General features: G+C 44.4%; 1 protein-coding gene across 3 annotated transcripts in view; it reads right to left on the bottom strand.

Annotated features, from left to right (window-relative positions):
- arfgef2 (ADP-ribosylation factor guanine nucleotide-exchange factor 2 (brefeldin A-inhibited)) overlaps positions 1 to 24443 on the bottom strand; it is a 35026-nt gene that overhangs the window by 9590 nt on the left and 993 nt on the right. The window contains exons 2-31 of one of the 3 annotated variants that reach the window (XM_069708349.1): positions 22911 to 22941; positions 22426 to 22549; positions 20177 to 20323; positions 16229 to 16408; positions 14734 to 15043; positions 14465 to 14623; positions 14245 to 14372; positions 13009 to 13142; positions 12324 to 12558; positions 12124 to 12223; positions 11070 to 11209; positions 9969 to 10077; positions 9705 to 9894; positions 9471 to 9582; positions 8417 to 8622; positions 8218 to 8302; positions 6084 to 6255; positions 5801 to 5952; positions 5195 to 5323; positions 4959 to 5117; positions 4679 to 4826; positions 3998 to 4094; positions 3845 to 3885; positions 3586 to 3755; positions 2077 to 2228; positions 1809 to 1981; positions 1550 to 1710; positions 1289 to 1419; positions 378 to 522; positions 126 to 261 (exon numbers count right to left, since the gene is read on the bottom strand). In XM_069708349.1, the coding sequence (XP_069564450.1) occupies positions 126 to 261; positions 378 to 522; positions 1289 to 1419; positions 1550 to 1710; positions 1809 to 1981; positions 2077 to 2228; positions 3586 to 3755; positions 3845 to 3885; positions 3998 to 4094; positions 4679 to 4826; positions 4959 to 5117; positions 5195 to 5323; positions 5801 to 5952; positions 6084 to 6255; positions 8218 to 8302; positions 8417 to 8622; positions 9471 to 9582; positions 9705 to 9894; positions 9969 to 10077; positions 11070 to 11209; positions 12124 to 12223; positions 12324 to 12558; positions 13009 to 13142; positions 14245 to 14372; positions 14465 to 14623; positions 14734 to 15043; positions 16229 to 16408; positions 20177 to 20323; positions 22426 to 22549; positions 22911 to 22941 (4356 nt within the window). The remainder of the gene's footprint in view (positions 1 to 125; positions 262 to 377; positions 523 to 1288; positions 1420 to 1549; positions 1711 to 1808; positions 1982 to 2076; positions 2229 to 3585; positions 3756 to 3844; positions 3886 to 3997; positions 4095 to 4678; positions 4827 to 4958; positions 5118 to 5194; positions 5324 to 5800; positions 5953 to 6083; positions 6256 to 8217; positions 8303 to 8416; positions 8623 to 9470; positions 9583 to 9704; positions 9895 to 9968; positions 10078 to 11069; positions 11210 to 12123; positions 12224 to 12323; positions 12559 to 13008; positions 13143 to 14244; positions 14373 to 14464; positions 14624 to 14733; positions 15044 to 16228; positions 16409 to 20176; positions 20324 to 22425; positions 22550 to 22910; positions 22942 to 24443) is intronic. The other 2 variants (XM_069708351.1, XM_069708350.1) reach the window with 2 other exon arrangements.

Here is a 24443-nt window from a genome sequence, read left to right as displayed (position 1 = left end):
CATTAATTTGAGCTCTCAGGAGGAACGGTTGGAGACGCCGGGGACAGAAACATGTCCGCCTCGTGAGCGTTCACGGTTCTTTGTTCGGAGGATCGTGGTGAGCGACGCTGACGTGTAAAACCCACCTTGCCTGACGCACCACTGCAGCTGCGTGAAGATGTCGGCCAGCAGGATCTCACTGAGAGGCTCGTAAAACTGGGTGAACACGTCGCAGATGGCGTACAGCGCGTGGTTACAGGTCGTCGTCATCCACTCCGTTTTCTGGAAGAACAACAACACAGGAGCATTTTTATTTCATTCTGTGTTTGTACATATTTCTGAGGACATCCCACTGATCTTTAAGCAGCTCGTTAAAACACACACACACACGCACGCACACGCACAGCTCTGACCTCCGTCTGCTGCTCGGGCAGCTTCATGTTGTCGAAGATGCGGAAGACGATCCTGAACAGGTCGTGCCACCAGTGCTTCTCGAACGTGTGTCCGTAACTCTTCATGATCTCGAACATGACGGTGAGACCTCTGTCACAAGCAAACAGGGAACATCATGACTCGGCAAGAATTAAACACGCACAACATGGAATCAATGGCGTTATTATAAGAGTGTTACAGAGGTTGTTCTTTTGATTAATTTATGGCAAAACATGATTTAAGTAAAGAAAGCTGAAGCACAAAAGTAGCATTTTAATCCTTTAAACCCTTGAAGCTTTGTACAGCTCTCTCCCTCCGCTCACAAGCTTGTGTTACGGCATTTTAATGTTTTCAGTCATATTCAAGCTTTTATTTTGTTGTACAAAAAGCCTTCCACTAGCGTGTGGTACTAAACACATTAAAGGGCAGCGTTTATGAAAAAGTTGTATAGAGTTTAACTTAATTTATGCCCACAGAAAAATATTAAAATATGAACGGATAACAACGGAGAATTGATCAGGCATTTTGAGCCGTAAAGCAATAAATCTACACATTGAAATCAAAGAGATAATATTAATAACTTGTGCTCTGAGTTTTGGATGATGGTTGAGGGGACGTGAGCCCTGTATTTCTACACGATATTTGTCATGTTTCCTAAATAAAAATAAAGTGTGAACTGTAATAAATGAACAACAACTACAAGACTTTTAAAACTGAAAACAACCCTCTGAACACGATGATACTGAATCAGAAGCTGGAAGGAGCCTCTTGTTTTCGTTTCTGTGATCTATGAGGTGAAAGTGCAGCTGAGTCCAGGCGTCAGATTCTCTGAAAGAGGTGATGATAGTTAATCTAAAAAAACACAAGCTGAGCCGACCTGGTCCGGACGTCCAGCTTGCAGCGGTTGATGATACAAGAAAGCTCGAACAGGATGGGAAACCAGCCGCGGACCCACACCCGGTCGCCGGGGGCAACATTCATGTCGTCGCTGGTGTATTCCCTCAGAGCCTGGACACGGACATCAAGAAATCAAGAAATATGACTCACTAAAAACCTCACGCAAATTTAAAAAACAGGGAGTAAATACAAATTGATGAACTAGATTCTGGCCGTGTGGCGAGCGATCAGCTGTTCCCACCTGCGGCCTCTCGGAGACGTATTTAGCACAGTGCCGGATGAGTCGGATGGCCTCCATGCTGGTGTCAGGAAACGCTGCATTACACACGAACTCCGACAGGCACTTCACTGCGTCCTGGAAGGAGTCGATGGCGGCTGCAAAGTGCTGCTGGAAGGTGTTCACTAGTGGAGGAGGGACAAAAAGACAAGAGTCAAATCTCTCTCCTCTCATACTGATACACAAGAAAAGCAGGGACGGGTCCGGTGAGCGTCCGACTCACTGACGATGTGGCCCGTGGTCTGGAAGGCCAGCTCCACGATGGTCTCGTCGTGGTCGGAGGCGGCCTGGTGGAACACCGAGAAGATGTTCTTCCAGCCGGACCGGATGTTGGCCGCCTGCGAGTTCACCATCTGAGTCACACAGCGGATCACCATGTCTCTGATGGTGGGGGACCTGAGTGGGGTGGGGGGGTGGAGGACGCAAGGTTAAAGTTAGTGAAACATCACTGCATTTAACATTTTAATGAAAAAAACAATTTCTCCTTTCACCTGTTCTTCTTCATGATGTGCTCGAAAGGCCGCAGGAAGTCCTTCTGGAAGCGGAAGTTGGCCAGCTCTCCTTTCTCCAGGAACTTCATGGAGAGCTGCCTCAGCGAGTCCACAGCAAAGATGGCGACGTCCTCGTTGGGGTTGCAACCCACCTGCAGGGGGCGCAGGAGAGTCAGAGACCAACAATTCAATTCATTCTGTTTCACAAACACCATGACAACGTTTCTTCCAAACACATCCAGCTGTTACAGGACAGCCGCAGCTTCCATCTGAATGTAACTCCAACATTAATTCAACTTTTGGCTGTTTTTGTCTCCACTGATGTCGGAGGGAAATATCGGTCTCTTTCGTTGGTATTTTCTAACTGTTTGTGTCTGTGGTGTGATGAAAGCAGCCAGACTGAATCTAAACAGAAGAAAAAGATGCAGGTGGGAAAACAAAAACAAAAAGCTGAAAGATGCTAAAAATGCTAACGCAGAGCTGAGGCCATTCTCACGCTCATTCATTTCATTCACTTCTGATCAAACATTTTAGAGCAGCAAGTTTGACAAAAGATAAGAGACTCTGAAATGTTGTTGGCATCAAACTTCTAAAGAACACAGTCAGAAGCGAAAAAGGCACACGTCGTCCAAAATACGAAAAAAAAGTTCATACACAAGTCGATGAGAATATGTCTGAGAATAAAATGGCATTTTGGACTTCAGATCATCCCTTTTTGGATGTTTGTGCCTTAGTGACACTTCCTGGTAAATGAAAAGCTCTGAGGAATGTAAATACAACATAAATGTACAATCTCAACAGTGGATTAAAATAAAAGACGATGTCTGGATGCTGCAGACACACAGCCTGCGTGGACATAATCAAAGAGCCCCGTAGCGGTAATAAATCAGTCCTCAGGGTTCATACAGGACCGAAGGAACTCCGTCATCCCACCCTCACCAACAACAGACTGGAACCGGGATGTTCCCATGAATGGGATTTTGTTCCGTCCTCTGCGTGGCTTCATCTGTGTTTTATCTTCTCTCCTCATTTGATCGCGTTTCCTTCATTTCAGGTAAAAGTTGTCAAACGGTTTCTTTTCTGTCCGTTTTGTGTTTATTGTTGTTATTTCCTACTTTACGCTGCAGCCTGCAGACACAGTTAATACAGCTGCTGTGTTTTAGTCATTAAAACATGAATCCTCCTGTTTATTGTGGAACTACTTCACATACCGAGTCTGGAAGAGGAGAACGCGTTTCTCTAAAGCCCGCCGGGGTAGACGCTGATGTAGTGAAGTGTTTTCACTTGGGGTGTTTTATTGTGAAAATTGACCAGAATTGTATTTTATTTTCTGGATCTGCTGTGTTCAGATGTGAGTGGCACAAACTCGCTGCCGGTTGGCTACGAAAGGTCGACTTTAATGACGCCGATTTACTCCGTCAGTCGTGTGGAAAATAGTTTGTAGTCCCACTTCTGCCTGAAGAATCTTCCAGTTTTTTTTAAACTTTGCGGACCCTTCGGCCCTCTGACCTTGTTGAAGTGGTCTCCGATGACCTGCCAGATTCGAGACCACTGCAGCCGGATGCGGTTCATGTTGTAGTAGGATATCTCCACGATCTTCTGCAGGCTGAACATCCTCGGCTGGTGTGCCGACGCCAGCTCGTCCATGGACACCGCACACAGCCACCGCACGAAGTCCACTGCAACCATCAAAAGGAAACGCCCGGTGAGGGGCTCTTCGTTGCTTTAAAAACATGTTGTCCTTCATGCCACACGGCGACACACTCACCGATCGCATTTCCATCGAGTCTCGTGGAACCGGTGAAGATCCTGCAAATAGAAAAGGAGCTTTAACGTTTGGTGGAACGACGAGCATCCGTTCACCATGAAGGACAAACTCAGATCCCGCTGTTTTAATAATGTCCCATGAGTTTAGTCTCACCTGTCCACAGCCACCACCACACTCTGGGAGCTGGTTTCTCCCACCGACTCCTGGATGTGAGCCATCTGTCTCTTGTCTTGACTTCCCACCAGGTTACCTGCAATAAAAAAAACACATTTAACACCAGCTGATGTACACAGTCAGACCGCAGACACGTAAAACACATGGATAATAAGCAGACAGTGTGCGCGCTGTCGTAGGGAATCAGGACAGATATGTTGATAGAGGTTAAATTAAGCAGAATGACACTTGACGTCAGTGATGCTGTCGAGTCAATAATCACGTTAAAACACATCCTCCAGTGTAATATTGTGATTATACAACAAGTTACCAATGAAATAAAACATGCAATCTAAATGCTAGGATTGTAAGTGCGTGACTATCCGTGGTGTTACGGTACGGGTGCTCGGAGCGACCAAAAAGGACCAAAAGAGACCCGACTTCACCAAATGGGTCATTTAATAGAAATATAACAAATAGAAACTACATTATATTACATATTAGATGAAACTCAACTCTAATTATATATTCCCATTGAGGAGGCGGAGTGATATTTCTAGTGATGAACAGGATGTGATGTCATGATGATTTGTTCACGATGTTGACCAATCAGATCTCTGGGGGCGGAGCTACTTGTTGTATCACAGTGTAGAGAGGTTTGGTTGTGTATGTATGTCGTACCCAGCCCCAGGGGCATGAACTCCTCTGTGCCGGAGGGTAAACCCTTGATGCCGGCCTCCCTGTCCCGGACCACCCCGGAGATGTAGCGCGTCTTCACCCCCGTGCCGATCAGCTGGGCGAGCTCCAGCTGACTGATGCACCTCAGGATCTACAACACACAGACGCATGAAGCTCAACTATCAGAACAGCTGTGCAGAGCTCCAGTTAAAATATTAGTCACATTTGTTCACTTAAAAAGGAGGTTATTTCCCGATTGTTTGAGATTGAACTGTATTTCCACCTCGTGCCAGGAGTTGCCGAGGTAGTTTCCATCCGTGTGAGCCACAGTGATCAGAGTCTTGATGGTGTCGATGTTCTTCTGCTTCATCTCCGTGATGCTGGAACTGGCCGTCAGCAGGGTGAATCTGGCCAACGCCTGAACGTACGCGTCTCGCTCCAGCTGCAGACGGAGAGGACTGTTACTACGACACGGTCACAAACATCACGTATGAAACATGCGTGTGAACATCAGCTGACCTGCATGCTGAAGATGCAGGCGATCCTGATGGCACACCGGATGCCCTCCAGACACAGCGAGGCCACCTCCGGGTCGTCGCAGTCCTGCAGGCCCACGCTGAACGCTGCCAGCAGGGGAGTCCACGCCAGCTGAACACACACTTCATCCGTGAGCGGATGTTTACAACACGTCTGATATCTGACTGAGTGTCACAGTTTTCTTCTACAGCGTGCAAAGAGGAGCGGCAGCAAAACAGGAATTTAAAATGACCTCGATTTCTGCATGAATTGGTAAAAAAAAAGAGATCCGACCTTCACCCAAGTTAAATGTCTGGAAACACAATGAGCTGATTGCACGCACAGTTTTAATGTTTCGTGTCTTTCTTGAACACAGCTGTTAAACATTAACAGTGCTGATTTAACTGGTGACAGAAAAAACCTCAAACCTCGAGAGTTTCAGTTTCAGAGAGCTGAATCAGAGGAGATCTAACCCTCATCTATAATCATGGTTCAGTGAATTCAGCAGCTTTTTCCAAACGACACCGCTAATGTTTGAATAATGTACACGAACATTGTAAACTTGTTAATTGTTATTTGGTCATAATTCACTATAATAGACGGTGATACCTTGAACATGGGTCGGACGTGATCCAGATGTGTGGCGCTGAAGAAGGGAGCCTGAGCGTGGCTGACGGCCTCCATCAGAGCTTTGGCCGTCTTCGCCATCTGCTCCATCTCCACGTTGTACAGCAGACGACGCTGTTTCTCACTGGCTACACCTGGAGGAGGAGGAGGAAGGAGGAAGAAGGAAGGAGGAGGAGGAGGAGGAGCAGCAGCGAGAGGTTTCTCATGGTTATTCAATGACTTCAGACCGATCCGTTTCACTTGAGGCAGTAATGCCGACACTCACTCTGCTTGGTGGACTTCGGGGTGATGGAGAACTCTTTGCTCTCCTTCATGGCGATCTTCTTGCCTGCGATCTCGTCGTAGATGGAGGACAGATACTCTTCGGGCAGGTCCTTGCTGTCGTTGATGCCGCGGTTCATCTTGATGTACTGCTCCTTCGTCATTTTGTTCTTTACCTGCATGAACAAACAGGATCGAGACACAAAGTGGTTGAAAGTTATGGTTAAATTAATGAGAAAATTAGATCAGCAACTTCTGTTAACAGCTTTTAGGAAACAGCTCAAGACTTCTATGAACTTCCTTTTACGTAATTTTCATTTAATTTAATCCTTTTTATTTCTATACAAGTTTTATGTTTTTATCCAAAGCTTGTTTTATTAACTGCATTATCCTATTTTATGTTTTTGCTTTTATCATCTCCTTTAAAGCACTTTGAGTTGCATTATATGTATGAAAGCTGCTGTACAAATAAAGTTTATCATTATATTATTATACATTAACCGACACAAACAAGCCACCTAATGTGTTGCTAAGATAATTAGGAAGTAAGTATTAGCTTCTATTATAACTTAGTTATAACATTTCAGGGGACATTTAAAAAGTCTGTCACAAACAAAATTTTGCATCACTTCAACTTTTCCATTTAGACTTCTGAGATAAATGAACTCCGTCACAGCTGGTGTGATTTGTAGTTTTGTCTGGAAGCAGCATATTTATCCCACAAGACCAATCAGTTAAATACCCTGATGTTGTCACCTCAACAAAGAGATCAGTGATTGAAAATATCAAGGATGTTTTGTAAGTTTTAAACATAAATAATAAGTTTTACTGATCATATTTCACCGGACTGGATTTGTTAAAAGTCCAGAAATTAGGCAAAAAGCCGCTGAGGAAAAACAGGAAGGTAAAACGGAGTGAAACAAAAGACGAGGCTGCTGCTGGGCTTTTGTCTTATAGTGCGATGCTGGATGGAGAAAAACACATCTAGCAACTTTCCTGCCGTTATTCTTTCCTACTCTGGAAGTGTGTTCATTGTCTGACGTCGTGTCACCGCCCGTCACCCTCTGGTTGTCCCCGGTTACAGCTTGTGTGTCAACTCGGCAACCATATTTCACACCTGCTCCTCCCAAGCTTTGAATTTCAGACTTTACTTCCTGCGTCGCAGCAGTGTGTGAGCTGAGATACATCAGGACGTTGGTTTTAAAGAAACCACCGCAGTGATCAACGCACGGCGACGGCTCCGGAAAGAAACAGCGGGACGTTGGGGAGGAAAGCTGAACGCAGCTCGCTTACAACACGATGTGATGTGATCAGGAGGACTCGCTGTGATAACGTTCAGGAGATCTGTCACTCAAACTGAAACCTCGCATCTGTTTTTGGTCTGAAGGAGATCAAATTGTTTACTTCAAAACATCTTCAAAGTCAAATGTGTAAAACGTAAGAGTATTTCATCAAAACCTTTCAAAGGATCCAAAGGTGGCACTGTTGGCTTAAAATCATCTTTTACAGATGTTGATAACAGCCAAGAGGTTAAAACCTGACATTTAATATGTGGACCGAGCAAATGAGGGAACAAATAACAAATTCCTCAAAACTCCAAAAATAAATATTTAGTAAAAGATGGGAGTCCTGCAACTTTTATATTAACACAATGAAGGGGTCTGAATTACACCTGGATCACTTCATGCACCTCGCTGTGCAGTTACACATCATTTTGCTTTGTTTGTGATTCTGTTGTTTGGATTCTTGTCTGAAATCCTTTTGTAAGTTGTATCTTTGTTCTTTTCCAAGTATATATATTTTTAAGCTGGGATAGAAATATTGTTTTCCGTTTTCTTAATTGTATTTTGTTGAATTGTCTATAAATATATATATAGCTGTAAAAAAAAAAAGAAAAGAAAATAAGAAAAACAGCTGAAAAAAAGGTGAATTTGACTGTAGTCAGTTGCTGAAACCAAAACAAAGTTAAAAAAATGTGTAAAGCGTTGCTGCTGACCTTTAGTAAACAACAACAACAACAACAACAACAACACATCGTGACACCTTGTGCCTAAAGACAACTGGAAATCCTTAATAACCATTCATAATGGAGACATCATGCAGTCGTATCTGTTGACCCACACATGGACAGGACTCACCTGAGGACTGTGCAGGTCTGTGGTGAGCATGATGATGGAGTACGCCAGCACGTAGGCCGTGTCTGCACTGGCAAACAACGTCTGTCTGCAAACGAGGACACACATCAGGGCGGCGGTCAGTAACGGGACCTCCCTCTGGAGTCACTTTGTTAAGCAGCAAATAAAACCTTCCCAAACCGTCCCACACTGACACTCTTACCCCTGGTTGCACTCCAGGTAGCGAGCGGCGAACTTCTCCATGAGCCTGTCGATCTTCTGGGCTTCGCCCGGCAGCCGGAAGCCTTCCAGGTACGCTCGGAGCGCGGAGACGAAGTCCCGGCCGCAGAAGTCCAGCTGGTCCACGTAGCAGTACATCACCTCTTTGTTGAACTTGATGTTCTCGCCCAGGAACTCACCCACCTGCGTCTGTAGAGATAAGACAGTGGGGGGAGGGGGGTCTGATTGGTCAATTGAACACTTGGAACAAATCAACATCACATCCTGCTCATCACTAGAAATATCACTCCACCTCCTCAATGGGAATATAGAATTAGAATAGTTTCATATAATATGTAATATAATGTAGTTTCTACTTGTTCTAGTTCTATTAAATGACCCATTTGGTGAAGTCGGGTCTCTTTTGGTCCTTTTTGGTCGCTCCGAGCACCCGTACCGTAACACCACGGATAGTCACACACTTACAGTCCTAGAGGAGGCTAGCTGGACCGGTTTGGTTTGAACACATGACACGGAGCTAAAATGTTAAAAACACATGAGAACATGGATATCTTTGTTCATCAGATATCTTTGTTCATCAGATATCTTAGTTCCTCAGATATCTTTGTTCATCAGATATCTTTGTTCATCAGATATCTTTGTTCCAACCAGACTGAACTAGCTGATCAGTTTAGTGTTTCTATGTTCTGTATTTATTCAGTTGGAGACTAGAAATCCTCTCTGTTGCTAGGTGGTTGCTAAGGGTCAGACTACTTCCTGGAGTAGTAAACATTACATACATAATGAGAGGCAACTGATTGTTTTTCAGTTCCTAGTCATACCCCATGTGTTGCCATGGAAACGGAGATCGCGCTACTAAAAAGTTGTATATTTTGAGTGAATTGCTCCACAATATGAAAACATTTAGATTACATGTTTTATTTAGTTTAACTTGTGTAATCACAGTTTTATACTGGAGGGTGTTTTAACGTGATTATTGGTGCGACAGTCGGTGAGGACCGAGGCTCTCGTGTAATATTGCTCCAGCGAAGCCTCACCGTGTCCAGTCTGTCCTCCTGGTGCAGGAACTGGGCGATGTCCTCGGCCGTGGATCCCAGCATGCCCTGGTCCTGCAGGTACTGGACGCCGCGCTTCGGCTTCTTGTTGAAGCTGCAGACAGAACAGAGAGATCGACGCTCAGCTTCTCTCGACACCAAACGAACAGAGCAGAAGTGTAAATGTTCCCCGATGGATAACAGTCCAATCCTGACTAATCCTGAGACGCAGCTCACAGTTCGATGCCGTGCTCGATGATGTCCTTCTGCTGTTTGATGACCTCGTACTGCTCCGGGTGGTCGGCCTGCGACGTGGCGACGCTGGAGGACACGGTGGAGTCCAGAGAGCTGACGCTGTCCCGACGTCCCGCCAGGTGGTCCGGCAGCTTCAGCTCGACTCCCTCGCTGTCGGACGGATGCTCCTGACCTGCAGACGCAGCAGAGTTACGTCTTCACGCTCCCGTGCAGCACTCCTGCGTTTACTGCACACGACACACTTACCCAGGTTGGCTTGAAGGTTGGGGTTGACGTACATGTCTTTGCTCCACTCCACCATACATTTGAGGATGGACACGAGACACTCCAGACCTTTTTTACGAAGGCTCAGCTCCTGAGGTTATTAAAAAAAAAACAATCCAGGTTCATGTACAGAGTTTCCCATTGGTTGAGAAGTTAGTTGTGTGTTGGCAGGCGGCACGGCGTCTGATCGACGTGTCCACAGGGACTCCTGCAGCTGAGGGTGGAGGTGACCCTGGTCCCTGAATGTTTACTGCCGTGTACGCAACCTTGTGTGGCCAAAATAGTTTGAAAAGCGTCAAATAAAGGGCTCTGATATAAAATTAAACTAATAAAATCGATTGGGACGCTCTGCTGCTCCTGAAAGCAACACGTCCAAGTCAAAACCCAGTAGATAGCTGGACCCTGTGTGAAACTTGAGGGCTTTTAATTTGAAAAGTTCGGGTGTTCAGAAGACCTGCAGTGTAACTTTGATCTCTTACTCACTCGTAGCTCCGCCCACTGTTAGAGTTCAGCCCAAAATATCATATTTATGATATTTACCTAACTTATTTATTTGTTTGTTTCCAGCTCAGTGTGAGAGTCTCTGCCGTGTTTCTGTCCTCTGATCTCTGCGTGTTACACGAAGGGCGGAGCTCCATCCTGCCGCCGCCCTCTCCGTTACACTCATACTCCTTAATTGATCGGGTTGATAGTTACGTTCTCTCTGACAGATAAAAAAATAAATTAATAAATACATTTTTAAAAATGCTGAACTGGATCGCTAAATATACTTTGGGCAGCCACTATGCCCCGCCCACATATACAGGAAACCTGACTGCACCCCAGGCCTGTCATTCAAACTAGGAACACCTTGAAATGTCGCTCTCTTTGAGACCTAATATCTAATCAATGATGGAATTATTTCCAGAAGGACGACCAGAACACTAATCAGAAGGAGGGAGTTTATCCAGCCCCTAGTGGCCCTCAGTCATATTGCACTTTAAAGCACTTGCACACCAGCTTCATTTTTCAGACCCAGAAAGTAGGTCCATTTTGAATCTACAGTCTAAGTTTGCGTCACGGTGACTTGGAGCGTCGGTGTACCTGCAGAGGCGTCATGCCGAGCTCCTGCCCGCTCCGGCCCTGAGCGATCTTCGACAGGTCGCTCACCAGACGCTCAAAAATGTTGGCGGCGTTCAAGTCACAGTCGTAGTTTACATAGATGTCGACCACGCACTGGGCGTCTGGAGGGAGAAACATGGAGGGTTATAAAAACCTGTCCGTACGGTTGTTTTTACACACAACAGGTGATCAGTTTTACAATCAGTACTTTTGCAGCAACTCAAACTTTGTGACGCCACGCTGGCAATAATAAAATCTATTTTACAGCTTCTGTGCTAAAATGTAACAGTACTTTGTTGACATTATAATTTGAGCATGTTGAAATTTGCTGAAATATCCTGTATTTTCATTGAAATGTCAGAAAAATCATAATAATTTTCACAAAAACACGATGCCTTACCATTTAGTTTACGACGCTGACAAGCGATAATAATCAGAAAACTTTGTATTGTAGGGCAACAACTTTTGGAAAAATGTACTAAGTGCTACGATGGAGCTGAACAAGTCAGAATCAATCTCATGATGTGTTCAGACCAAACACGAAGCGCGTATTAAATATTTCCAACTCGGACACGGACGCAAATTTGCATCCTTTCGCGTCGCCCGGCGTGAATTCACGTCTTTGCATTGACTTTGAATGTAATCGCTCTGCGGGAATAATTCGCTTCGTGTTTGGTGTGAACAGACTGAGGCCTTATATACTGAACGACAACTGCATGCTTCAGATGCTCAATCAGCTTCAGTTAAGTCCAACTAATTGTTTATTAACGTATCATAACTCTAATTGTGATGAGCGACCTACAACTACAGCTAACTAGTTATTCTGCAAAAAAAACACAACCCAACAATCACAGGAGCTCCTCCTCCTGCTGTCATGCTGATGCACATGTGTGGAACGTGTTGGAAGTGAGCGAGTCCTCGTTTTAAAGAATTCATCAGCTGGAACCACAAATTGGCCTTTGGTCCTTTGAGACGTGTGAAGCAGCTGTTAAAGCGAGTGTGTTTGTACTTTGTACTCGTATGTGTGCGTTTGTACCGGCACAGATGCGTGTCAGCGTCTGGATAACCATCCACTTGTGCTCAAAGGAGCTGGACGACGTCTCCAGGATGGTCAGAAAGATTTCCCGGAAAAACACCTGAGATGAACAGAAATACAGGACATGTATCGCCCACTTAATCTCAGATATTTCCAGGCCACAGACGACAGCGTGCGCTCCCGATACTCTGTTTTAGTACCTCGATCTGCATCTTCAGGTGGACTTTAAAGTGGGACAGCAGCGTGAGGAAGATGGCCAGCGAGAGCTCGAACACCTCGGGCACGGAGGAGACACCGTTCTTGGACAACGCCACGCACAGATACTGTTTGATGGCGTTCACGAACATCTCGTGGGTGCGAAACACGGGCCCGGCACCCTGCAGCACGGACAGCAGCAGCTGCAGCGACACTATCTTAGACCGCAGCTCGTGGGACCTGCAGGCGAGAGGAAGCGGGCGGACAGGTGATCTATGCAGGTATTATGGTGATCCAGAAGGGCTTCTAATGAAAGCCAGACGGCCTTCTCTGTGAGCGTCTTCAGGGTTTCATTTTACTCCGGTCTATTCACCCCGACCGCCTCGGGGACTCATGTTTCAGTAACCAGAGCTGACAGCATGGAAAAGGGCAAGTTCCCCTGCGGAGGTTGTACGTGAGCCAAAGGCAGCTACACTTATTCTGGCAAAGTGCAGCGTGACAACAAAACTACAGCAAAACAAAAGAAAACAGCTGAATCCATCGTTAACGTAAATATAATCACGCTAAGAATTCCAGGTCAGGATGTTACAGGAAGCGTCTTTAAAAATACCGTCATGGAAAACATGATGTGCCTGAGATGAGTTCAGACTTGGATGCAGAGGTTGCTGGAAGCAGCGTAGAAGCACTCACTTTGGGTCCGGAGGTCCGTCGGCGAGGGGCTTCATGGAGAGTTTGCACAGAGAGCGGAACACCAGGAAGGCGTCTTTCTGCAGGATGTGGGAGAAGCGAGCGGCGCTGTGGGGTCCCTGCAGGGCCTCGGCGTCCTGACACACACCAAGCACGTTAATACCATCCTCTGGGACACACCGGCTTTAAAACAAAAGCCCTCAAACGTTTCTTCCACGGAATAATGGTATTTTTGGTGTTTCAGGACATTTAACAGTCCCTCCAGGATTTTTGAGGGTTTTTTTGTGATTGTTGCGATCAAAGATGTTTGATTCTGAGGTGTATTTTCTCAAAAATTGTGATATATATATATAATAATATATAATAATTGCGTACTTTGCAGTTTTAAGTGAATTGTTTTGCTTAAAATTGCAGGAATAAGACAAAATTGCAAGTCAAGAAAGAAAAATGTGATTTCTTTTAAAGCGCTACCTGATGAAGGAATAAATATGTAATCAAATCACTTCCTGTGATAATAATCATGCTGCACATCACAGAACTATTTTAGTTCTCATGTTTTATTTAATCTTTTAGTGAACTTAGAGAACCGTGGAGATAAAAGCTCCTAAAAGGTCCTAGAAGCTGCGTATGTTTCCAGAACAGACCGTCTGTGACTGGAATATAGAAACAAGGACTACATCAGCTGTCAAAATAAGAGCTTTAGATGCTGTTTAATTCATGTTCATTCAAATAAATATAAAAATTATTTAACATCCAATAATATGGAATCACTTCCTTTGATAAGAAATATTTAATTAGATAATTTTAATGTGAAGACCCCATTACCCACAAACCCCGTCACTTCCTGTTATTCTGCTCATTTTATTAGGTTTTATTTGGTGATGAAAACAGGATGAGGAGTTATTGTTGTTAATAAAGTGAGTTTGTGTTTGAAAATACTTATTTTATGCTGTTAATACTTTCAGCACAGACTCTGCTGACGAGCTCTTTTGCACAAAAAAAAATCTTGGGATTTTTATAAAAATTGCAAACTCTTGCCAATATTGTAATTTGCTTGAATCTGCGTTAATTATTGCGATCGCCAGATTTCCTGGAGGGACTGATTGAGCTGCTCTTTACTTGAAGTGAAAAGTCTAACACACATTCACATGCTAACCAATCAAATGTATAATTTATTGAGAGTAAATAATGAAGCTTTACAGGCTGCAGTCCGTTCTGATGAATTATTAACGAACTCACCAGCATGTCTGTGGAGGAAACGGAGGAGCGGTCCTCAATGATGCCGTTCATCTGCTGACCCTCCGTCCCGACTGCGGGGGGCGCCACCTCAGTCTGCTCAGTGACGGCGGGGGCTGGATGTTCACCTTCTGGGGAAGAGGCCGGAGGGTTTTCAGGTTACGATGATGAAAATAAAAAACAACTGTAATGACTTGTGGGAGAATAATATGTTCTCTGTGACCTGGTCCAGTGTGAGTCGCTGCCGGCTGCTGCTCTCCCTCCACTCCTTCAGGCGCCGCTGACTCGGCAGGATTTGAGTCGTTCTCTGGCTCGTCTCCTTCTTCAGCCGGCGGTGCGGCTGCAGGAAGCGACTCTGCACCTTCATCTTCAAACACACAATCTGACGTAAACAAATTAGAGAAAAAAAAAAAGGTTGGCGAGCGAGAAATTAAAACAGACTTCTCTGAAAGTTGTTTTCAGGCTTGAATAAGATTTAAAATTCACACCCACCTCTGGATGGTGTGACCTGTTCAGCTCCTCCATTCATTGGAGCGTTACTCCCCTCAGGCTCTCCGTTGACTGATGGTGTGTCTGGGGCCTGGGCCTGGTCCTGGTCCTGGTCCAGCGGTGGGGGGGGCGTGGAGCTGGTGGTGTTGGTGAGGTCGGGAGTGCTGGCTGCCGGGGACGGGGAGCTCTGGGGCTCCGGGGTCGGCGTCCGGTCGGACCGGAAGGATCCGGACCTCGTGCTGCCCGGGACCGGGGACGGGTTCTGCTGGGGCAGACGCAGCCGGTCCTTCTCCTGCTCCTGAGCCTCTAGAGCCTGAGAGTCACGAGGGGAACGTGTTTTATACAACGACAAGTGACATAATTTTTATTAAAATTGTGAGAAAAGTCAATATTTAATTTCATAAACAAGCTGCTTCTTTTTAAAAAAAAAACAAAAACAAAACAGTGATGAGCATGAAAGTTCACAAAAGTTCAGTTAAAATAATTAAACATTCAGCAGGAGCGCAGCGGAACAGATTCACTAAAGTACAAAACCTAAAAACAAACTGAGGTACTTTTCTTTTTATGCCAAAACAATAATGCTGGCAATAATGTACTTTCATTTATTTATTAATCTGAAAGGTTTAATTAAGTTCAGTTACTAGTAAAAATATTATGCTGTTTTGTCATCTATCCTGTCAAGGAAATAAAAAGCGTTTTAAATTAAAATAAATTGGCCTAAAGGGACTTTACATTACATTTATATTTTTACTATACGTGTTCAAAAAGTTTCTGTTAGACTGTTGTTTTATTATAATATTCAACTATCTGATAATTGTTGAAGTGATTTTTTTTTTCATGCAGAGAAACATTTCCTGGTTCCAGTTTCTCAGATTAAGAGAATCTCCTGCTTTTTCTTGTATTTTTGGACAGTTGGTTGAAATAAAACAGTGAAGCTCTCTAACGAGTATGTACGTGTCCAGACTGTTAATCTGCTCATCTAAAGAAGGTAATAATAAAGTGGAGTTGCTATTACGATATTATTGAATTACTACTAATAATGTTAAGCTGATGAAAACAGGATGATTATTGAGACCGGCTGAGGCTCCAGCTGTGATTAGACAGACATGGTATTATTGGATGGATGCAGCTGCCAGCTGTTCATGAACTATATTGAACTTTTTGAACACTTATATTAAAAATCAAAATGTATTGAGGCCACTTTAATACTAGTTTCTGTTCTTTCAATTGCAGATGTCCATGGAGCTGCATGTTTTGGATCTATGCTGTCCTTTTCTCTCTCTGCTCTCCTCTCACCTCCAACCGCTCGAGGCAGAAGCTCCGCCCATCTCTGAGCCTGCTTCTGCCGGAGGTTTCTTCCAGTTAAGAGGAAGTTTTCCTTCCTATCTTATGCTTATGTAAAAGTAAAATTAAAGAGGTAAGCTCCTTCATTTCCTTGACGACGATCGTCAGGATACATGTAATGCAGAAATGCGTCGGTAACAGGAGCTGCACTGACGGCCTGGTTCTCCATGCGCGTGAAGATGACGTTGAGCATCTGTGTGAGCGTGGCCTTGGCCGTCGTCTGGTTGATGAGGTTGCGGCTGGCCAAGTAGATGTTGTAGCAGGTCCTCACGGTGAGCAGCACCGTGCCCTCGTGGATCTCTATGTGCGGGGAGGTGACCGCCGTCAGCAGGGCCTGGACAGACAGACAGGTAGACAGACAGACAGACAGACAGAGATGATAGACAGGCAGGCAGAGATGGCAGACAGACAGGCAGAGATGGCAGACAGACAGGCAGGACAGACAGGCAGACAGACAGACAGGACAGATAGAGATGATAGACAGGCAGGCAGAAATGACAGACAGACAGGCAGGACAGACAGACAGACAGAGATGATAGACAGGCAGGCAGAGATGGCAGACAGGCAGGACAGACAGACAGGTAGGTAGGTAGACAGACAGACAGACAGACAGACAGACAGACAGACATGATAGACAGGCAGGCAGAGATGGCAGACAGACAGGCAGAGATGGCAGACAGACAGGCAGGACAGACAGACAGACAGACAGGCAGACAGACAGAGATGATAGACAGGCAGGCAGAAATGACAGACAGACAGGCAGGCAGACAGACAGGACAGAAGAGGAAGTCCAGCGTTATCATACAGGACGTCTCGTTCACAACTTGCTGAATCACCACTCAACTTCTCTCCTTCTGTTCAAGCTGCAGATTAATAGTCTTCAGTCATTTTTAAAAGATTGTTAAAAACGTTTTTATTCAGGCGGGCTTTTAGCTTCTTTTATTTATGATCCTTTTACTGGCTTCTCTCTCCACTAGTGTCCTCGTGTGTTTGTTAAGTGATCTCAACTGTTATTTTAAACTGTAGTTGTGATTTTAACTGTTATTATAACTGTGGTGATCAATGCAACGAATTATTATTATTCCTGTTCTGACAAATAAATCACCTTTTTGTCAGCTTTAACTTGCTCAAAAACTCATGAAACTTGGCAGATGCCTCAGTCGTGGTGAAAGAATTACATATTGCAGTGGTTTCGCTCGTGGGCGTGGCTAAATGGCTCGCAGCCCGTGCACCTACTTCCACCTACTTGCACAAAACTCAGTGGACATGTGTATCATACCCGGATCTACAAAAAAAGTATCTTGGCACCGTGACCTCAACTCAACAGGAAGTCGGCTATTTTGAATTTAGTTGCTTTTTGGCGATTTGTATCTGTTGTACTTTAACGAACCCTCCCTACAGAATATGTCGTACCGACTTGAAATTTTGTCGGCCTAATCTTTACCCCTTTGGGATGAAATGTTATTAAAAGAATTTGTTTTTGTCGAACAGTGTGCCCATGGCGTGGCGGCCATTTTGAGCGTCTCTCCATGAAACTACAAGTTGCACCTGCTAGCAACAGGAAATTATATTTTTCATACTTTCACGTGCTTCTTTTCGAGCTGGTTGATCACATCGACATCAAATCGGCACAGAATAGCTGTAAGACGTTGATGATGATATATTGAGAAGCCTGATCGTTTTCGTCAAAGGTTGTCGTCATGGCAGTGCGCCAAAGTTCGATGTTGACGCTGGGTGCGAGGCCCCGCATATCACTAATTGCACTTTTAATTTAATTTAATATTATTTTGTGTTCAAACCCACCTGCACTGGTCAATGTGAACAGACCACACCTATGTTCAGGTCTGCTTCAGGGAATGCAGTCAAACAGGAGCTGTTACAAATCTTTTGTCAACACAGAGGACTGTTTGCTTCCTGCAGGACAGACTTTGCCCTTCACATCCAAGCAGGATGTGATTCATTAACAACAAGGAACCACAGTGAGCAGCCGTTGCGGTTTAAACCTCCTGCTGCAAACACTAAACCCATCACTAAGGAAATGTAACTGAATCGGAGGACAAGGCAGAGACAGATGGAAAAAGTGAGCTCTATAAATAGGACATAATAACGGCTTCAATTCAGTAATGATAAGAGGTATTTGACACTTATTTAAATATGTTAAAGCTCTTATACAGTGCATCCAGAAAGTATTCACAGCGCTTCACTTTTTACACATTTTGTTATGTTACAGCCTTATTCCAAAATGGATTAAATTCATTTTTTCACTCAAAATTCTACACACAATACCCCATAATGACAAGGTGAAATAAAAAAAATTGAAATTTTTGAAAATCTATTAAAAATTAAAAAAATTAAAAAAAAATCACATGTACATAAGTATTCACAGCCTTTGCCATGACACTCAAAATTGAGCTCAGGTGCATCCTGTTTCCACTGATCATCCTTGAGATGTTTCTACAACTTGATTGGAGTCCACCTGGTAAATTCAGTTGATTGGACATGATTTGGAAAGACACACACCGTCTACATAAGGTCCCACAGTTGACAGTGCATGTCAGAGCACAAACCAAGCCATGAAGTCCAAGGAATTGTCTGTAGACCTCCGAGACAGGATTGTATCGAGGCTCAGATCTGGGGAAGGGTACAGAAGCATTTCTGCAGCATTGAAGGTCCCAATGAGCACAGTGGCCTCCATCATCCGTAAATGGAAGAAGTTTGGAACCACCAGGACTCTTCCTAGAGTCGGCCGCCCGGCCAAACTGAGCGATCAGGGGAGAAGGGCCTTAGTCGGGGAGGTGACCAAGAACCCGATGGTCACTCTGACAGAGCTCCAACGTTGCTCTGTGAAGAGAGGAGAGCCTTCCAGAAGGACAACCATCTCTGCAGCACTCCACCAAGCAGGCCTGTATGGTAGAGTGGCCAGACGGAAGACACTCCTCAGTAAAAGGCACATGACAGCCCACCTGGAGTTTACCAAAAGGAACCTGAAGGACTGTCAGACCAGGAGAAACTAAATTCTTTGGTCTGATGAAACAGAGATTGAACTCTTTGGCCTGAATGCCAAGCGTCATGTTTGGAGGAAACCAGGCACCGCTCATCACCCGGCCAACACCATCTCTACAGTGAAGCATGGTGGTGGCAGCATCATGCTGTGGGGATGTTTTTCAGCAGCAGGAACTGGGAGACTAGTCAGGATGGAGGGAAAGATGAATGCAGCAATGTACAGAGACATCCTTGATGAAAACCTTCTCCAGAGCGCTCTGGACCTCAGACTGGGGCGAAGGTTCATCTTCCAACAGGACAACGACCCGAAGCACACAGCCAAGATAACAAAGGAGTGTCTTCGGGACAACTCTGTGAATGTCTTTGAGAGGCCCAGGCAGAGCCCAGACTTGAACTTGATCTCTGGAGAGATCTGAAAATGGCTGTGCACCAACGCTCCCCATCCAACCTGATGGAGCTTGAGAGGTTCTGCAAAGAAGAACAGGAGAAACTGCCCAAGAATAGGTGCCAAGCTTGTAGCATCATACTCAAAAAGACTTGAGGCTGTAATTTCTGCCAAAGGTGCTTCAACAAAGTATTGAGCAAAGGCTGTGAATACTTATGTACGTATTATATTTTCGTTCTTTATTTTCAATAGATTTGCAAAAGTTAAAAAAAAAAAAACTATTTTCAGTTTGTCATTATGGGGTATTGTGTGTAGAATTTTGAGAAAAAAATTAATTTAATCCATTTTGGAATAAAGCTGTAACATAACAAAATGTGTAAAAAGTGAAGCGCTGTGAATACTTTCCGGATGCACTGTAAATCATGGGAAAAGAAGGCATTAAATTTATGAGTGAAGGATAAATGCATGTTTAGATAAATGCTGCTGCGTGACATTTGCAGAACTGGGAGGCTTTTAAAACTCAATCTGCATCAACAGAGTTTTGATTAAAACTAGAAAATGTTTCATTAAAGGGATCAACGTTTAAATCACAGCTGACAATGTGTTCAAAGAACAGACAGAAACATGCAGCGTGGAGGTCTCCCAGTAAACCACGACGCTCACAGCCGGAGGATCTGAGAGCTGCCAGATGTGAGGAGAGCTGTTGGGTGGTACCTTGATGATCTGCAGCTGGACTCCCTCGTCGGTTTGGGGGCCCTGGAAGCAGTTGCAGATGGTTTCCGCCAGCCGGTCGATCAGCCTCTTGCCCGGCGTTCGGCTGTCTGGGGCGTTGCCGGTGATGTGGCCGTACGCAATCAGCTTCTGCCGAGGAGAGACGGCAGAAAGGTTAGAGCTGCAGAGAGAGAGAGTGTGTGTGTGTGTGTGTGTGGGGGGGGGGGAAGGTTCTTTGTGTTCCAGATGTTCTACTTGTGTTCCAGATGTTCTACTTGTGTTCCAGATGGTGTACTGGTGTTCCAGATGTTGTACTTTGTGTTCCAGATGTTCTACTTGGTGTTCCAGATGTTGTACTTTGTGTTCCAGATGTTGTACTAGTGTTCCAGATGTTCTACTTGGTGTTCCAGATGTTGTACTTTGTGTTCCAGATGTTGTACTAGTGTTCCAGATGTTCTACTTGGTGTTCCAGATGTTGTACTTTGTGGTCCAGATGTTGTACTTTGTGTTCCCGATGTTGTACTAGTGTTCCAGATGTTCTACTTGTGTACTAACTCTCTACTCTGAGTACATCAGTGTGTTCTCTCTGTCAGTACAGAACCATCAGAACACTACAAGTTCCAGGATGAATCACTCAGAACGCTACAAAACAAGAAGTGTGAAACTCTGGACACTTTCAACCCTAAACGGTCGCCATCTTGGCTCCATAGAGGAAGGGGCGGGGCCACCGAAGTAAAGGATTTTCAAATTAAAAGTATCTGAGGAAGCTGCAGCTGTTCCTGAACACAAAGTGTTTCTTTTCCACTGCTGGACAGAAGAATCAGTGTGTTTATTGAGTGTTAAACAGAGGACACAAAAACACACTGATTTCTGGGTAAAATAATTAAAGCTGCAGATATTTTTGAGGCTGATGTGTTCACATGATGAGGTCATTTCCTGTCAGTGTGATTTGAAACAACACAATAAGAGTCCCAACATGTAAGAGTACTGTGTTAGTGTACTGAGGGACGTGTGTCATCTGGAACAACAGCATAAATCCTTCATGTGCCAGAGTTGAACTCAACGTGTTGACGCTGTAAACGATGATGTCGTTCAAAGTCCTCGCCTTCAGTTTGTAACACAAACTTTCTACAACAAAATTACAGGCTGCGTTCAAAAACCCACAGAAAACTACATTCACTGACCTGACATTTTTATTTACAGCTTAAATTCGGAGTGTAAATTGATCCAGCTCGTGGGATCGACACTCCTTTTCTGCTAACAATCCCACAATGCATTGCACAACGTTTTACAGATGTTTCACAACTCAACGACTGACGGCGACGAGACAAAATGTGTCCGAAACCCCAGCTTACAAGCCGAAGTCCACATAACCCTGATGATGTCATCAGGCTGTGTTGTCAATAACCCTGACGATGTCATCAGCTGAAAGAAATACTCTGTAAAACCGAACCTGTACACCACGACAGAAAATAACAAAGCACCTTCTAAAAACAAATATCAAGGAGCTTCATTGGAATAAATCACGATCAAAACACTATAAAACTACAACACAAGTAAAATTAAGGGAATAAAAAAAGAAGAGAAATAAAACACACAATGTTGGTTTGATCCTCTGAGACTCTTTTCCTTCCAACCAACAACACACTGGAGGTGCTTAATGGATTATAACCAGAGGAAGTAGCGCCAGTACAAGAAGCAACTACAGGGTGTGTGTGTGTGTGTGTGTGTGTGTGTGTGTGTGTGTGTGTGTGTGTGTGTGTGTGTGTGTGTGTGTGTGGAATGTAAAGCCATTGTTTTAAGTACATGTCTGACGTGTGAAACAGGTGTAGCGAGCTTTCAGCCTCACACCAGCCTGCAGGAGTTCATCTAACTGCATGCATGCACACAAGCCTGTGTGTGTCTGTCTGTCTGTCTGTCTGTCTGTGTGTGTGTGTGTGTGTGTGTGTGTGTGTGTGTGTGTGTGTGTGTGTGTGTGTGTGTGTGTGTGTGTGTGTGTGTGTGTGTGTGTGTGTGTGTGTGTGTGTGTGTGTGTGTGTGTGTGTGTGTGTGTGTGTGTGTGTGTGTGTGTGTGTGTGTGTGTGTGTGTGTGTGTGTGTGTGTGTGTGTGTGTGTGTGTGTGTGTGTGTGTGTGTGTGTGTGTGTGTGTGTGTGTGTGTGTGTGTGTGTGTGTGTGTGTGTGTGTCTGTCTGTCTGTCTGTCTGTCTGTCTGTCTGTCTGTCTGTGTGTGTGTGTGTGTGTGAGACACCAACCTGCAGACAGTCCAGAGACGTGCTCACTATCCGGGGGGACTTTGATTGACAGGCCAACTCGAAGGGCAGCACGTATTTGTCTGCCTCGATGTAGTTGGCTCTGGGTGGGACCACGGTGCCATCCCTGCAGGGAGGACAGGACAGCACATATATAACAACAACAATAATAATAAACATTGTTTGTATGGCAAAGTCCTTTCCAGCAAGAAAATGACATCCAGTATAAAACTGAAGATCTCCTGTAACTCCAGTGGATGTTCATAACATTTTATTACACATTTAGATTTTCAAAGCACTAAAGTTTTACTTTTAACTTTAAAACACAAAAATAAAAGCCTGATGGCCAACGCTGTTGAGATGCTTCGAGCTGCAGACACAGATCACATGAAGGGCTGCTGATATGTTATAATAATAACGACATCACAAATCACAAAAACTCACATCGTTCATTCATTCATCGTTCAAAGGTGCAGAAGAATACTTACTTTTGTTTCACCAGTTCTTCCTTGATTTCATCTATAAAAGACGATAAGATAAGAAACACGGGAGATTTAGTTGCTACACAGACAGAGTTTTAGGTCGTAGTATCTGTATACAGAGCATGAATTAACCTGAAACCTCCCTGATGTGCTTTTACTGCTGACAACATCTGGATGGACCGAACAGCTGCCTGCAGACGGCTGACCTTCCTCTTCCTCACTCTGAAGAACCCTTCACATTTATTCCTGCTGTCTAAGCTGTTCTAACTGAATCCATTTCCATTCCTTATCATTCATCATAACACACACACACACTCTCTCTCTCACACACACACTCTCTCTCTCTCTCTCACACACACACACACACACACACACACACACACACACACACACACACACACACACACACACACACACACACACACACACACACACACACACACACTCTCTCTCTCTCTCACACACACACACACACACACACACACACACACACACACACACACACACACACACACTCTCTCTCTCTCTCACACACACACACACACACACACACACACACACACACACACACTCTCTCTCTCACACACACACACACACACACACACACACACACACACACACACACACACACACACACACACACACACACACACACTCTCTCTCTCACACACACACACACACACACGTGTCTGAGTAACGATATGCATTCAGCCAGATGTGACCGACCAAATCGATTTAAATTCCCCAACGAACACAAACAGCAGTGAACTCGACTGCGTCGGACATCAAGCTTTCACAACATCCACCAGAAATGACACGTTCATGGATGAGCTGCTATTTCCTGTGAAAACAAAATGTCATAAAAAAATGAGTCCTTGACCTAAAAATACAGAAAAGCTTGTCTCTGGTGTTTCAAAACAAACGAACCCCGTGTCTCCGATTAATCAGAGACACGTCCAGATTCACGTCTTAAAACGTAAAAGGGACAAAAGCATTTTTAGATTTTGCTTTGAGTTGGTTTTAGTGATGAACTCATTTCTTGTGTCCTCCTGTTGGAACGGTTGTTTTATACGATCATCAGTCTTGTTAGAGTTCACTTTGTTTTTAATGGCGTATTTTATGTGAAGCACTTTGTAACTGGAGTTTAGAAAAGTGCCACACAAATAAAGTTTATTATTATTTATTATTATTATGGAGACAGTCTGTGAAGAAGGGAAAGAGGAGACGTTCCCGGCCAGACGGAAACCGTGTTGTGATCTGCTCTTCATGAATAATGAGACGGACTCTGGTTCTGTTACAGAACCTCCAAACAACACAGCACAACTTCTGGGTTTTACTGAATTGTTCTTCATCAACAAGTTAAAAAACAACAACAACAAACAAACAAACGGGGTAGACAAATGAAGAGCTGAAACATAAACGTTTTGGATTCTCACCATTTACGATATAAATGTTCTTCCAAATATGTATTTTTATTTTTAAGTTTTACTCCCCCATCTGACAAACAGCTGTTCCTCTATTAAAATGCTTGAAAGGTGC

Source organism: Brachyistius frenatus, unplaced genomic scaffold (genome assembly GCF_029030835.1).
Source record: "Brachyistius frenatus isolate BFR_SWC_R1_liver_20210118 unplaced genomic scaffold, ASM2903083v1 Contig_75, whole genome shotgun sequence".
In the NCBI taxonomy this organism is placed as follows: Eukaryota; Metazoa; Chordata; class Actinopteri; family Embiotocidae; genus Brachyistius; species Brachyistius frenatus.
This window is presented reverse-complemented; position numbering and strand designations above follow the sequence as displayed.